The 14,315-nt window shown below is 45.7% G+C and overlaps 1 protein-coding gene across 1 annotated transcript in view; it reads right to left on the minus strand.

The window, feature by feature from the left end:
• Positions 1–1,148: 1,148 nt before the first annotated feature.
• LOC135054754 (oocyte zinc finger protein XlCOF6.1-like) overlaps positions 1,149–14,315 on the minus strand; it is a 30,059-nt gene continuing 16,892 nt past the window's right edge. Inside the window, exon 5 of the mRNA XM_063958060.1 lies at positions 1,149–13,652. Coding sequence (XP_063814130.1) covers positions 12,754–13,652 — 899 coding nt within the window. The 3' untranslated portion in view covers positions 1,149–12,753. The remainder of the gene's footprint in view (positions 13,653–14,315) is intronic.

Below are 14,315 nucleotides of genomic sequence, written 5' to 3' on the forward strand. Positions count from 1 at the left end.
GATGGCGCCTGGAGCTGGGGGAGGGGCTACAGGTCAGCGCCTTATCCCCTATGCTGGACTTCACCGCCGAGTACTATGGAGCCTATTACAAACTGATTTTTGGAAATCCGACCTGTGCTCCCTGCCTTGGTGGATATAGTGGGGTCCCTGTACGGCCACAGTGTCCATGCCAGCGGCACGGTCCGTCTCCTGGGACCGCGACCGGATCACGATTTACTGGCGGGTTCCACCTGGGGGACCCTCTTACCTCCTCCATTTCATGCAGCCACGCGATCCAGGACAGCAGCAGCGGTGGTGTGCCTAGAAACCGGTGCGTCCCCGCTGCAAGTACCCGGGAACCAGGCCGCGGGAGTATGCAGCACCGCTGAGGGATGTGATGGAGCTGCAGCACAGCATGTCAGAATGACATAAAAGTGCTGCAGCCCTTGAGGTCTTCTTAAAAAGCTCTTTTTAGGGCTGCCTAGCGTAGCCCCTTGTTAGAGACCTGCACTGCAGGCACCAACTTACAAACTGAGTTCCAGTGCCTGGAGGCGGGGCTATAGAGGAGGCGCTGCAGTGCATACTGGGAACAGTCAAAGCTTTAGCCTGTTAGTGCCTCGGATCAAGATCCAACTCTACACCACGATGTAATTCCCTGTGGAATACCAGTGTACCTCGCTGCAGAAATATGGGTGCACTGTATGTGGGCCCCCCCTGGACTCGGGCCCGTGTGCACCGCACATATTGCACCCATTATAGAAATGCCAATGGGTGAATAGAGCCATCACCACAATATACTACACTTTTTGATCCTTGTATGTGCAGTGTTTGAGTATCTGTTCCACAGAAAATATAAAAGTCCAAGTGCCCTTTGTGTATTCTGAAACTATGGGGCAGATGTATTAAGCCTGGAGAAGTGATAAAGCAGTGATAAGTGCAAGGTGATAACACACCAGCCAATCAGCTCCAATATGTAAATTGACAGGCGCTAACTGGCTGATGCGTTATCACCTTCCATTTATCACTTCTCCAGGCTTAATACATCGGCCCGATTTGGAAGGACGGTGAAGTTCCTGGATCAGCTGAGGGTTGAACTCTCCTATGATTGCGCTTGGTGACTTTACCCACTTATTTCAGTTCTACAAAAATAAATCACAGGCACACAGAAATATATACATATCTATTTTATTATGGCTCGACACGAACATCAAAACATAAATGTACAATATACAGTATGTATATCACTGTATGTACTAAACTAAAAAAAACTAAAAAACAGGCAAATTCTATAAATTTAGATTTGTGAAAGTTGGAAAGAACCCACCCCCAAAAAATGCATTTGTTACATGTCTCCCCAATAATACCAATACATTATTAAAGATATTTCCTCATGTACGGTAATAAATATAAAAAAAGCCTAATCAAGCTCACGATAGCATTTAAAAACAAAACAAAAAAACAAGCAAATCTTGGGCAAAGTAAAAGAAAATATAAAAAGGTTATAGCCGATGAGTATGATAAACGGTATCCGGACTCCAGGTCGACAGCACAAAGGTCGACACACTTTAGGTCGACGCCAATTGGTCGACACACCTTAGGTCGACATGGCCAAAAGGTCGACAGGAACAAGGTCGACATGGAAAAAGGTCGACATGAGTTTTTCACGATTTTTTTCTTTTTTTGAACCTTTTCATACTTAACGATCCACGTGGACTACGATTGGAACGGTAAAGTGTGCAGAGCGAAGCGAAGGCACCATGCCCGAAGCATGGCGAGCGAAGCGAGCCATGCGAGGGGACGCGGTGCACTAATTCGGGTTCCCGGTCACTCTACGAAGAAAACGACACCAAAAAAACCCATAAAAAACTCATGTCGACCTTGTTCCTGTCGACCTAAGGTGTGTCGACCAATTGGCGTCGACCTAAAGTGTGTCGACCTTTGTGCTGTCGACCCTGAGTCCCAGACCCATGATAAACACGGATGAGCCCTTCTGATGGTCAAACGTGACATAGGCCATTGGCAGATTAATGTATAACATGATCATTATTTTATGTATCAGATTGCCCTTTTTTGGTGTGGTATAGAAGGCCGACATGCATTAGGTAGACTAGGTAAAAAAGGTCGACAGGTAAATTGTATACAGTGGGTGAGGTCGACGGGTACAAAAGGTCAACAGGTAAACTTACCAAACGCAGGTCTTCAAAGCCACCACGCCTCTGGCAGGTTCGGGGGCTGGATAACACATGCAAGTGATAGCTAACATGATACAATGGGCGGGACCGTTACAATGGCTCAAATTTAAGAAGGGCGGTACTACAAAAACAGCTAGCAAAGAGACGGTATAGAAGTGCGAATATATAGAGCGATTCCCCTTTTCCACTAGCTCAAAAAACACGGGTAAATGCACGGGGGCGCGCATATATCAGTGTTTTTTGCTAGTGGAAATGGCTCCCTCTGCCAAAAACCCGGATCAAGTGATCCGGGAATCCTACCATGGTAGCTTACCGGGTTGAACACAAGTTCAACCCATTAAGCTGTGCAGTGTAAACGGAAGCCGTGTCAATGCGACAAGGCTCCCGTTCACAGTGTATGGAAGGGCGGCATTGGGAGATCATGTGATCTCCCAGCACCGCCCCTGCCGCGTCACCAACCCGGCAATATGCGGGTCCCGCATCACTAGTGGAAAAGGGATATAAGCCAATCTCGGGGACAATAGAAAACCTAGTAGATAAGAAATAACGGCCAACACCAACATATAACAATAATGCTCAGGAATGCATAAGCAAGGCTGAGGAGCCCTCAACCCAACCCCCCCCCCATCTGCTTTCCATTAAGCCGCCTACAGTACATAGACTTATACCAACATACCCGTATTTTGGTATACATATACGAAGCGTGGCTATTAAATAATGAGACTGTACTTGCAAAAAGCAAACCATACTTAAAAGGGAGAGGGGGAACATTGACAATAAATTATCCCAAAACAGTTTGGGAAGTTGCACCTTTCCCACATAGATCGTTTGCCGTCGCACAGCGTTTGAAGACATTTATTTTTCCCGTGCGTCGTAAAAAAGCTTGCTTCAACAGTAGAGCAACATGTTTAATTAAAATATTTCGTTAAATTGACCAAATCTTTCTGTATGCTAACCAAGGGCAGATTGTATGTCACGTGCTCGTGTGTTTAAGTGGCACAATAGATTTAATGATGGTCGTGAAGATGTCGAAGTTGATTTATGTCCTGGAAGGCCTTGCACATCAATGACAAACAAAAATGTTGGATACATTTTTTAAAAAATGTTCGAGTTGACAGTCAACATCGACAAAGAACGATTAGGCAAGTTTAGCATCAAGATCTTAACGTGAAAAAAAGTCTGTGCTGAGACTGATCCAAGGCTACTCACTGCCGGGCAGAAAGAAAATCGTAAGCCAATTTGTACAGACATTTTGGAACAAATTCAAACGGATTTGCATTTTTTAGAAAATTACCTTTGATGACACGTGGATCTTTCAGTACGATCCTGATCGTCCATGCAGTGGAAAACACCATCATCACCAAGAATGAAGAAAGCACGTCAAAGCAAATCCCAAGCCGAGTTAATTGTTTTCTTTGATATTAAGGGTGTTATTTTGCAAGACTGGGTGCAAGAAGGCGCAACAATGAATCAACATTACTACAAAAATGTTCTAGAAACTTTATGGGAAAGAATCAGTTGTGGAAAAATGGTTTCACCCTCCATCAGGACAATGCACCGGCCCACACAGCTCAGTCTGTGAAGCAGTTGTTGGCCGAGAAATAGATTGCAGCGCTAGAACACCCTCCATACTGCCAGACCTAACACCATGTCAAATGTGTACTCAAGGGAACCCGTTCTGTATAAGTTACTGAGACAGCTGACAGGTAATAAGCTACAGCACGGCTTTGACCAATGCAAAATAAGAATGCAGCGGTGTGTGGATGCAAAAGGGGAGTACATAGAAGGGGAAAAGTAAATGTACTTAATATAACTGAACGTAAAATTATAGCATCAGTCTCGTTATTTAGTAGCCACACCTTGTAGCGATCATGCTGCATAATTTCATTACCCAAAACATTCAGTGTCATCCCCCGCCATCTGTGTTCTAGCAATAACCACCCTAGACAGTGTTGTTTGATTAAATACATATCGGTACACAGTATGGGAAAAATAGAGAAAGAGAGAAAAAGAGAGGTGGTGCAAATGGAGCAATATTGGCAGTGTCTCATGAATATAACTCCATACATTTTCCCAGAAATCAGCCACTATGGTGCATTCCCAAAGGAATGGAATGGGGGAGAGAGAGAGAGAGAGAGAGAGAGAGAGAGAGAGAGAGAAAAGAGGGTCGGGGGGTGTGAGGAAGAAAAGGAAGTAGAGAGTGGGGAGAGAAGGAGAGAGACAGACACAGAATAAACAAGTTTTGGGGGTTCAAATGGAGCAATATTACTACAGTGCATTCCCATAGCAGATGCCAAAGGGAACACGCAGTAGCCCCAGACACCCATTCTGAACAGGCCCTCAGGGGTTCAATATACTCTAGGCAAAATATACAAGTTAATCATCCCTCCCAGCATTCAGGACCGCTAATCAGTGGAGAGGCAGTAAATCCTCAGAAGGAACAATCCTGACAAGCAGGGACCTGGCACAGGAAACACCCCACAGCAGATTCCTTGTAAAAAGCTGTGTTTGGAATATTAATCTACAATTGAAGCCAAACAAATAATTTTAAGTGGTCATCCGAGAAGACCTGGCCCAGACTACACACACCAAGTTGTGACCAGAGACTGCGCCCATACAATTTTTCCAGCTCAGAGAACCGAACATTGCCCCACGGCGGAGCCTCCGGATCACATCCATTACCTTCCATGAGTTTATCCACCCTATTCCACACCTCAATGGCCTGAGGCAAGATAGGATCAATTTCTGGAGAAACTACTCGGGGTGCTGGACTTACAGAGGCAATCATTTTAAATGACTGCCCCTTTAAATCCAGTGGTGGATACTGCTTAAGATGGCTAGAAAAGCGCTGATTAGTACAATTTACCTTACGGTCTGGATATAGTAGGTAGGGGATAAAAACAAAAAGCTAATTTTGCCCAGACCCCTAGTGAAACAGGTAAGTGAAGAAAAAAAAATAGGATTTTAATTATCTACCGGTAAATCCTTTTCTCGTAGTCTGTAGAGGATGCTGGGGTCCATTTAGTACCATGGGGTATAGACTGGTCCTTTGGGAGCCACTGGCACTTTAAGAGTTTAATAGCGTGGGCTGGCCCCTCCTTCTATGCCCCTCCTACCAGACTCAGTCTAGAAACTGTGCCTGAGGAGACGGACATACATCGAGAGAAGGAAATACACAGATAGTGGTGAGATTCACACAGGCACACACACACACAACAAAAGGAAAGCCATGCTAACCAAATTTGAACATGAACAGCAACAGCTGAACCAAATACTTAACCAAGTAACGAAGCAGGAAACACGAAGCACTGGGCAGGCGCCCAGTATCCTCTACGGACTAAGAGAAAAGGATTTACCGGTAGGTATCTAAAACCCTATTTTCTCTTACGTCCTAGAGGATACTGGCATCCACATTAGTACCATGGGGATGTACCAAAGCTCCCAGAACAGGAGGGAGAGTGCTGAGGTTCCTGCAGAACTGATTGATCAAACTATCAAATTTGTAGAACTTAGCAAACGTGTTCGAACCAAACCAAGTAGCCGATAAGCAAAGCTATAGAGCCTTGACACCCCGGGGCAGCGGCCCAGGAAGAACCCACTGAACGAGTAGAGTGGGCCTGTACAGATCTTGGAACCGGCAATCCTGCCGTGGAATAAGCATGTTGGATAGTTAGCCTGATCCAGCGCGCAACTGTCTGCTTAGAAGCAGGACACCCAATCTTGTTGGGATCATAAAGCACAAACAGCGCGGCCGATTTACTATAACGAGCTGTCCGCTTCACATATACCTTCAAAGCCCTCACAACATCCAAGGACTTTGAAGTAGCCGAGGTGTCAGTAGCCACTGGCACAATAGGTTGGTTGATATGAAATGCTGATACAACCTTAATTTTCCATGAGGATAGAGTTCAGCTCTTGTGAGACAATGCCCCCAACTCTGACACACGTCTTGCTGGCGTCAAGGCCAACAGTGTGACAGCCTTCCCCTAAAGAAACTTTACATCTACCTCCTGTAAAGGCTCAAACCAATCTGATTGCAGGAACCGCAACACCACGTTAAGATCCCAAGGAGCCATAGGAAGCACAAAGGGCAGTTGGATGTGCAGAACCCCTTTCAAGAATGTCTGAACCTCAGGCAGGGCAGCCAATTGTTTCTGGAAGAAAATGGACAAGGCCGAAATCTGGACCTTTATGGAGCCCAGGCGTAGACCCACATCCACACCTGCTTGCAGAAAAAGGAGGAAACACCCCAGTTCAAACTCCACTGCAGGAAACTTCTTGGATTCACACCAAAACAATTTTTTTCCAAATACGATGGTAATGCTTAGACATTACTCCCTTCCTAGCTTGGATCAGAGTAGGAATCACCCCGTTCAGAATCCCCTTCCAGGCTAAAATCTGATACTCAACTTCCATGCCGTCAAACGTAGCCGTGGTAAGTCTTGATAGACGAACGGCCCCTGCTGTAGAAGGTCCTCGCGAAGAGGAAGAGGCCTCGGATCCTCTATTAGTAATTCCAGAAGATCAGCGTACCAAGCCCTTCTTGGCCAGTCCGGAGCAATGAGGATCGCCTGAACCCTTGTTCTTTTGAGAATTCTTGGGTTGAGCGGAAGTGGAGGAAACACGTACACTGTCTGGAACACCCACGGAGTTACCAGCGCGTCCACAGCCACTGCTTGTGGGTCTCTCGACCTGGAACAGTACCGGCGGAGCTTCTTGTTGAGGCTAGAGGCCATCATGTCTATCTGAGGTATTCCCCACTGGCTTGTCACCTCCGTGAACACCTCCGGGTGGAGGCCCTACTCTCCTGGATGGAGATTGTGTCTGCTGAGGAAGTCTGCTTCCCAGTTACCTACTCCCGGAATGAAGATTGCCGACAGAGTCACTCCGTGTCTCTCTGCCCAGAAAAGAATTCTTGTTACCTCTGACATTGCAGCTCTGCTCTTCGTTCCACCCTGTCGGTTTATGTAGGACACCGCCGTTACATTGTCCGACTGAACCTGAATGGCTTGATCTTGAAGAAGATATGCCGCTTGTAGAAGGGCATTGTATATGGCCCTTAGTTCCAGAATGTTTATTGGAAGGATAGCTTCCTGACTTGACCGTTTTCCCTGGAAGTTTTTTCCCCGGGTGACTGCTCCCCAACCTCTGAGGCTTGCATCTGTCGTTAGAAGAATCCAATTTTGAATCCCAAACCTGCGGCCTTCGATCAGGTGAGACGTCTGCAACAACCAGAGGAGCGAAAGTCTGGCTTTCGGCGACAGGCGTATCCGCTGGTGCATGCGAAGAATGAAGATGTGATCTGGACCACTTGTCTAGGAGATCCAGCTGTGAGAATATTGCATGGAATCTTCCGTACTGCAGTGCCTCGTAGGCGGCTACTATCTTCCCCAGTAGGCGAATGCACTGATGAACCGATACCCATGCTGGCTTCAGGACATCCCGGACCATTGACTGGATCACCAAAGCTTTTTCCAATGGAAGAAATACCCTCTGTACTTCCGTATCGAGTATCATCCCCAAGAAGGGAAGTCTCCTGGTTGGTTCCAAATGTGATTTTGGAAGGTCCAGAATCCATCCATGATCCTGGAGTAGTTGAGTTGAGAGAGCAATACTCTGCAACAACCTCTCCCCGGAAGATGCCTTTATCTGAAGATCATCCAGGTATGGAATAATGTTCACTCCCTGCTTGCGGAGGAGGAGCATCATCTCTGCCATGACCTTGGTGAAAACCCTCGGTGCTGTGGAAAGGCCAAATGGCAGGGCCTGGAACTGGTAGTGACAGTCCTGTAGTGCAAACCTGAGACAGGCCTGGTGAGGCGGCCAGATCGGAATATGAAGGTACGCATCCTTGATATCCAGGGATACCAAGAATTCCCCTTCCTCCAGACCGGAGATTACTGCTTTTAGAGACTCCAACTTGAATTTGAATACCCGCAAATAGGGGTTCAGGGATTTAAGTTTAAGATCGGCCTTACCGAACCGTACGGTTTTGGTAGCACGAACAGGTTGGAATAATAACCTTTGTTCTGTAGGTGAGGTGGAACTGGAATAATGACCTGTGTTTGTATCAATTTTTGAATCGCCTCTTGCAGGATTGTACTTTCTTCCTGAGAAGCTGGTAAACCTGATTTGAAGAATCTGTGAGGTGGGAGATCTTGAAACTCCAGAATGTACCCCTGTGCAACAATCTCTTTGACCCAGAGATCTAGGCATGTAGTCGCCCAGATGTGACTGAAATCTTTTAACCGTGCTCCCACCTGCCTGTTCTTCAGGCAGTGTGGTCCACCGTCATGCCGAAGGCTTTGAGGAAGCAGAACCTGAGGTCTGATCCTGAGAACCTGTCGCGGCAGGTTTTCTGGGTTTTCCTCGACCCCCTCTGAAGGCAGCGGAGGAACCCCTGGATTTGTTTTTAAATTTTACTGTTCGAAAGGACTGCAGTGTAGGTGCAGGATATGATTTCATAGCCGGTGCAGATGCGGAAGGAAGAAATGTCGACTTACCCGCAGTTGCCTTGGATATCCACGTATCCAGTTAGTCACCGAACAGGGCCTCACCTGTGAAGGGCAGGCTCTCCACACTTCTCCTGGAGTCTGAATCCGCAGTCCATTGGCGTAGCCACAGTCCTCTGCGTGCCGAAACTGCCATAGCTTCAACCCGTGAGTTAAGCAGGCCAATTTCCTTCATGGCTTCCACCATGAAGCTTGCAGAATCCTGAATGTGACGTAATAGTAAGTCAATTTCACTCCTATACATTGAATCTAAATCATCAATTAGGTTACCCAACCATTTTACAATGGCCCTAGAGATCCACGCATAAGCAATAGTGGTTCTCTGGGCTACGCCTGCAGCGGTGTAGTCTCAATCTTGCGGTCAGCCGTATCTTTTAAGGAGGCTGCGCCAGGGACAGGTAAAACAACCTTTCGCGATAACCTAGACACAGAAGCATCCACAATAGGTGGGTTTTCCCACTGTTTCCTATCCTCCTGAGGGAAAGGAGATGAGTAACCTTTTAGGGATCTGAAACTTTTTCTCTGGGTTTACCCAAGTTCCTTCAAAGATGCAGGGAAAGTAAAGAGGATTTATTTTTTACATTAAAATAAGACTCCTCATCTTCAACAGGTACCTTCTCTGAAATCTGCAATACATCCCTAATAGCCTCAATCATAGCTTGCACCCCATGGGTGAGAGCTGCATCACCCCCCACCAGATCCACCTCACCGTCCCCTGTATCTGAGGCATCGTCATCAGTGTCAGCCTGCAATATCTGGGCCAGTGGATGCTTTTGTGGATACATGGGTGGGGTGAGAGGCGCAGTTGTGAGGGCGCAGTCTTTATTCATCAGAACCTCCACAGATTTTCTCAAAAACTGCGTCTCCTTCTCAATATGGGATAACTTTGTAGAAATATTGGAAATCATCCCCCTTATAAAGAGTCCACCCACAGGGGTTCGACCGCAGAAGCCTGAGAATGTGTATTATTTTAAGTACATTGTATAGACTCTCCAGGAGAAGAGAAACACTCTGCTGTACAAGACACACAGTCTTTTGACATGGTAATGTGAGTTACATACACACACACACACACACACACACACACACGAGAAATGTCAGACACAATTTCCCAGAGTCCACAGAGTATGAGGAAACCAGACACACAGCACCCCTTCTTAGCTAATAATAAAACTAGCCAGGCGCAGACTAACTACCCTTAATAGGGTATTTAGTACTAACAAACTTGCCCCCCCCCGCCCCCCTATAACCACCTGGTACCGCAGAGGTAGTCTGGTGTTGATGTGGAGGGGCAGCGCTTCCTTGTCAGCGTCCTCCGTATAGATCTGCTGGGAGAAAATGGCGCTGGTGAGCTGCTTGGTCTGCTCATAGTGAAGCCCTGCTCGGCTCGTAATGGCGCTCGGCTTCCCGCATTTTTTTAAAATACTGGCCTGAGGTATTTTAGTGTCTGACAGCGGGTTAGAACCCCTGCCAGACGATTAGCCAGTGTAGGGTGTCAGCGGTGGCTCAGCGCGCCCCTTAGCAGCATCTAACACACACACACACACACACACACACACACACACACACGTGATTTCTGAGCCACCTGGAGCACAGCCTGCACCCAGCTCTGCGCTCCTATCCTTGTGCCGCCATACCCACCGGCGACCCGCTGACCGGGATGCCGGCGCTGTACTCCCCACTCTTCATTTCATCTGGGTCTGTTAGGGGTGGCAGCGTGTTGCGGGAGGGTACGCTCGCCATGGTGGGGCTTGCGAATGACTCCCTCAGGAGCTCAGTGTCCTGTCAGCGGAGAAACGGGACCATTAACTCTTTAGGAAGTTGGGCCGTTCTCCCCCCTAAGTCCCACGAAGCAGGCAGACTGGTGCCACACAGCCTCCTGTAAAATAAACTCAAAATAAGAAAACTAGAAAAACTCCTCAGGAGCTCCCCTAGCTGTGACCGGCTCCTCTGGGCACATTTTCTAAACTGAGTCTGGTAGGAGGGGCATAGAGGGAGGAGCCAGCCCACACTCTCAAACTCTTAAAGTGCCAATAGCTCCTAGTGGACCCGTCTATACCCCATGGTACTAATGTGGATCCCAGTATCCTGTAGGACGTAAGAGAAATATACAAGTTAATCATCCCTCCCAACATTCAGGTCCGCTAATCATTGGAGAGGCAGCAAATCCCCAGGAGGAACAATCCTGACAAGCAGGGACCGGGCACAGGTAACACCCCACAGCAGATAAGTTCCTTGTAAAAAGCTGTGTTTGGAATATTAATCTCCAGCTGAAGCCAAACAAATAATTTTAAGTGGTCATCCGAGAAGACCTGGCCCAGACTACACACACCAATTTGTGACCAGAGACTGCGCCCATACAATTTTTCCAGTTCAGAGAACCGACCACTGCCCCACGATGGAGCCTCCGGATCACATCCGTTACCTTCCATGAGTTTATCCGCCCTATTCTACACCTCAATGGCCTGCGGCAAGATAGGATCAATTTCTGGAGAAACTACTCGGGGTGCTGGACTTACAGAGGCAATAATATTAAATTACTGATCCTTTAAATTCAGTGGTGGTTCTGCTTAAGATGGCTTGAAAAGCGCCGATAAGTACAATTTACCCTACAGTCTGTATATAGTAGGTAGGGGATAAAAAACAAAAAAAAGCTAATTTGGCCCAGACCCCTAGTGAAACAGGTAAGAGGAAAAAAAAAAGACAAAAATATAAAATATACATAGTAATCCAGAAGTATATGCATTACATATATACAATCACATTACTAAAGTCATGTCCACTAAAATCTTCAGTGATTTAACAAACATTTCACATAAGGACATCGACTGGGAAAAACATTAGAATGTTGCAAACAACAATAAACAAAAAGTAATACAACAATAAGCACAATAGGACATGGTGAAATGCCCAACACATTTATATCAGTAAAGAGAATTGGGAAGTGAAACAGATGTACATCTCATGTCAGGGGTAGGCAAATACTTTTACGTAGAACCGGTAAATAAATGCACCCAGCATGCACCTGGATCCCCTCAGCCACTCCTCTGTCCCCACCCATCTCTACCCCAAGCCCTACCGTCCCTCCCATCCTTACACCTCCTCGCAACCATTCCTATTCTCTCCCACCACTGCAGTGCACATCACACCTGGAGGCATATTCAATTGCAAGTGATAACCTTTTTTTTTCACCAAACATTTTAAGCAGATCCCATGTTTTTAATATTCAATTACATGCAAGAAGTTGAGCCACAGTTCTTTTCTTCCATTTAAGGAGCAGGTGCAAAGTCAGGGAAAAGAGGTCATTAAAAAGGTATAAAGGTCAGGATATTGGTTCAGAACCCCTGGTACACTCCCCTAAATAACAAAATTAGGCAATAGAAAGTTTTTAATTAGCTTAATTGGGGCAATCATTTTTCATGTCAAAATCAACCCAAAATGTAACCAAATGTATAAAAAAAAAGTTCATAATTAAAAAACAAAACAATTTGGTCTCAAATTACACCCAAATGAACATTTGTTTTTCAACTTTTTCTTTGTTTTCAATTTATTTTGAAAAAACATTTTTTTTACAAAATAGCTGAAAATACTTTTTTGGGGGCAGACTTATCTATACTGTTGGTCAATATTTGGTATCATTTATATATTTTTTGAGCTGGGGATTATAAAACGATTAGCACAATTTTCTTCTACATTTTTCTTTTTTTGCGGGACAAATTACCACAATTTTTTGTTTTTTAACTGGATAGTGCAGAAATCAGGAAGTTGCATCCCTGCATTAATGGCAAAATGACAGCTGCAATTTTTCCTGCATACATTTTGCGGGAAATTGTATATGCCCCCTAATATGCATGACGCACGAATTTAGATCTGGAATGTGCATATTAGCTTTGACGCTATTAGAGCATCACGCAAACATGACGCGATGATCTAATTTATAACAAGATAGAATTTTAGAATAATAGAGATCTTTTTGGTTTCCCCCCCACATAAAACACGCTCCATTAATTCAGCTGTTCACCTGTTCGATTCACGCGGGTTTTCTGATGTTTAACAAGACTCTCGGGACACTACAAGGACTGCTTAGGAGTGTGAGTTCTCTGATGAGCCACAAGAGTCCCTTTTGACCTAAAGCACTTTCCGCACGCCGAGCAAGAAAATGGCTGCTCGCCGGTGTGAATTCTCTGGTGTTCCACCAATCTCTCTTTCCGTGTGAAGCAAATCCCGCATTCAGAGCAGCAGAACGGCTTATCCCCCGTGTGAGTGATCCGGTGCTCGGAGAGCTTTGCTTTCCGCGTGAAGCACTTCCCGCAATCGGGGCATGAAAACGGCTTCTCGCCCGAGTGAGTTCTCAGGTGCTCTGCCAGATTGGATTTGTGGGTGAAACACTTCCCGCACTCGGAGCACAGGAACGGCTTCTCACCCGTGTGAATCCGCTGATGCGCCGAGAGTCTTATTTTCAGTCTAAAGCTCCTGCCGCACTTATTGCATCGGTACGGCTTCTCGCCCGTGTGTATCCTCTGATGTCTGACAAGATACACGTTGTACTTATAACTCTTCCCACAGTCGGAGCATATGTGCAGCTTCTCACCTTCTGTGTGAGTTCTCTGGTGCCTCACCAGGTGCGACCGAAGGGTAAAACATTTCCCACACTCCGGACAGGAAAACGGCTTCTCGCCGGTGTGGAACCGCCGGTGTGTAGCCAGTTGTACTTTCCCGCTGCAACATTTGCCACATTCGGGACACGCAAACACTTTGCGACCTGCAGCATCTATAGTATGTGTAACGCTCTCTGATATATCTGCAGAAAATCCCTCATGGCTGGAGGAGTCGTCTGAAGGAACGTCGGAACCGATAAGCACTGGATATATACTGTCGGCAATGGAACTATCAAGGTCATCTTCTATTTTATCATCTTCGGTTAAAATGAGCGGCGGCTCTGGAGCCTTCCTATTCTTCAGTCTCTCTGCTGGGAATAAACGGGAGATTTAACACACAACTTTAACATGCAATTTAACACAAACAAAAAATGTAAAGTGGGCTCAAATTACACCCAAATGAACATTTGTTTTTCAACTTTCTCTATTTGTGTTCAATTTTATTTTCAAATTTTTTACCAAACAAATAGCTGAAATCAGACTTTTTTTTCTTTCTTTCTTTTTTAAAGCTCAAAATACTGTTTTTGGGGCAGACTTAACATCTATGTTCCATAATATTTTTTGGGGGGGGGGGAGTTGTTTTTTGGGGAGCCAGAGGGAGTACAGACTGATTTGCACAATTTTTTTTATTTTTTTTTGCGGGAGAAATTACTACTATTTTTACTTTTTGATTTTTATTAGAAATCAGGAGGGTGCATGCCCACATTAATGGATAAATGACGGTAGCAGCAATTTGTCCTGCAAACATTTTGCGGGAAATTGGATATGCCCCCTAATGTGCAAATTCCCCCCAAAAAAGTTGGAGAAAAGAAAAGTTATAATATTCCTGCAGGTTAGTATATTAGAAATAAAGGTTTTTAACATCAGTAGAAATCACAATAAAGGATGGCATGACAATTGGGGGAGGGTGATCAGTTACCTTAAGCCGGGAAGACATTGAGACATTATCTGCCCAATATGTTGTTTCCGGCCAA

Source organism: Pseudophryne corroboree, chromosome 3 (assembly GCF_028390025.1).
Source record: "Pseudophryne corroboree isolate aPseCor3 chromosome 3, aPseCor3.hap2, whole genome shotgun sequence".
Lineage (NCBI taxonomy): Eukaryota > Metazoa > Chordata > Amphibia > Anura > Myobatrachidae > Pseudophryne > Pseudophryne corroboree.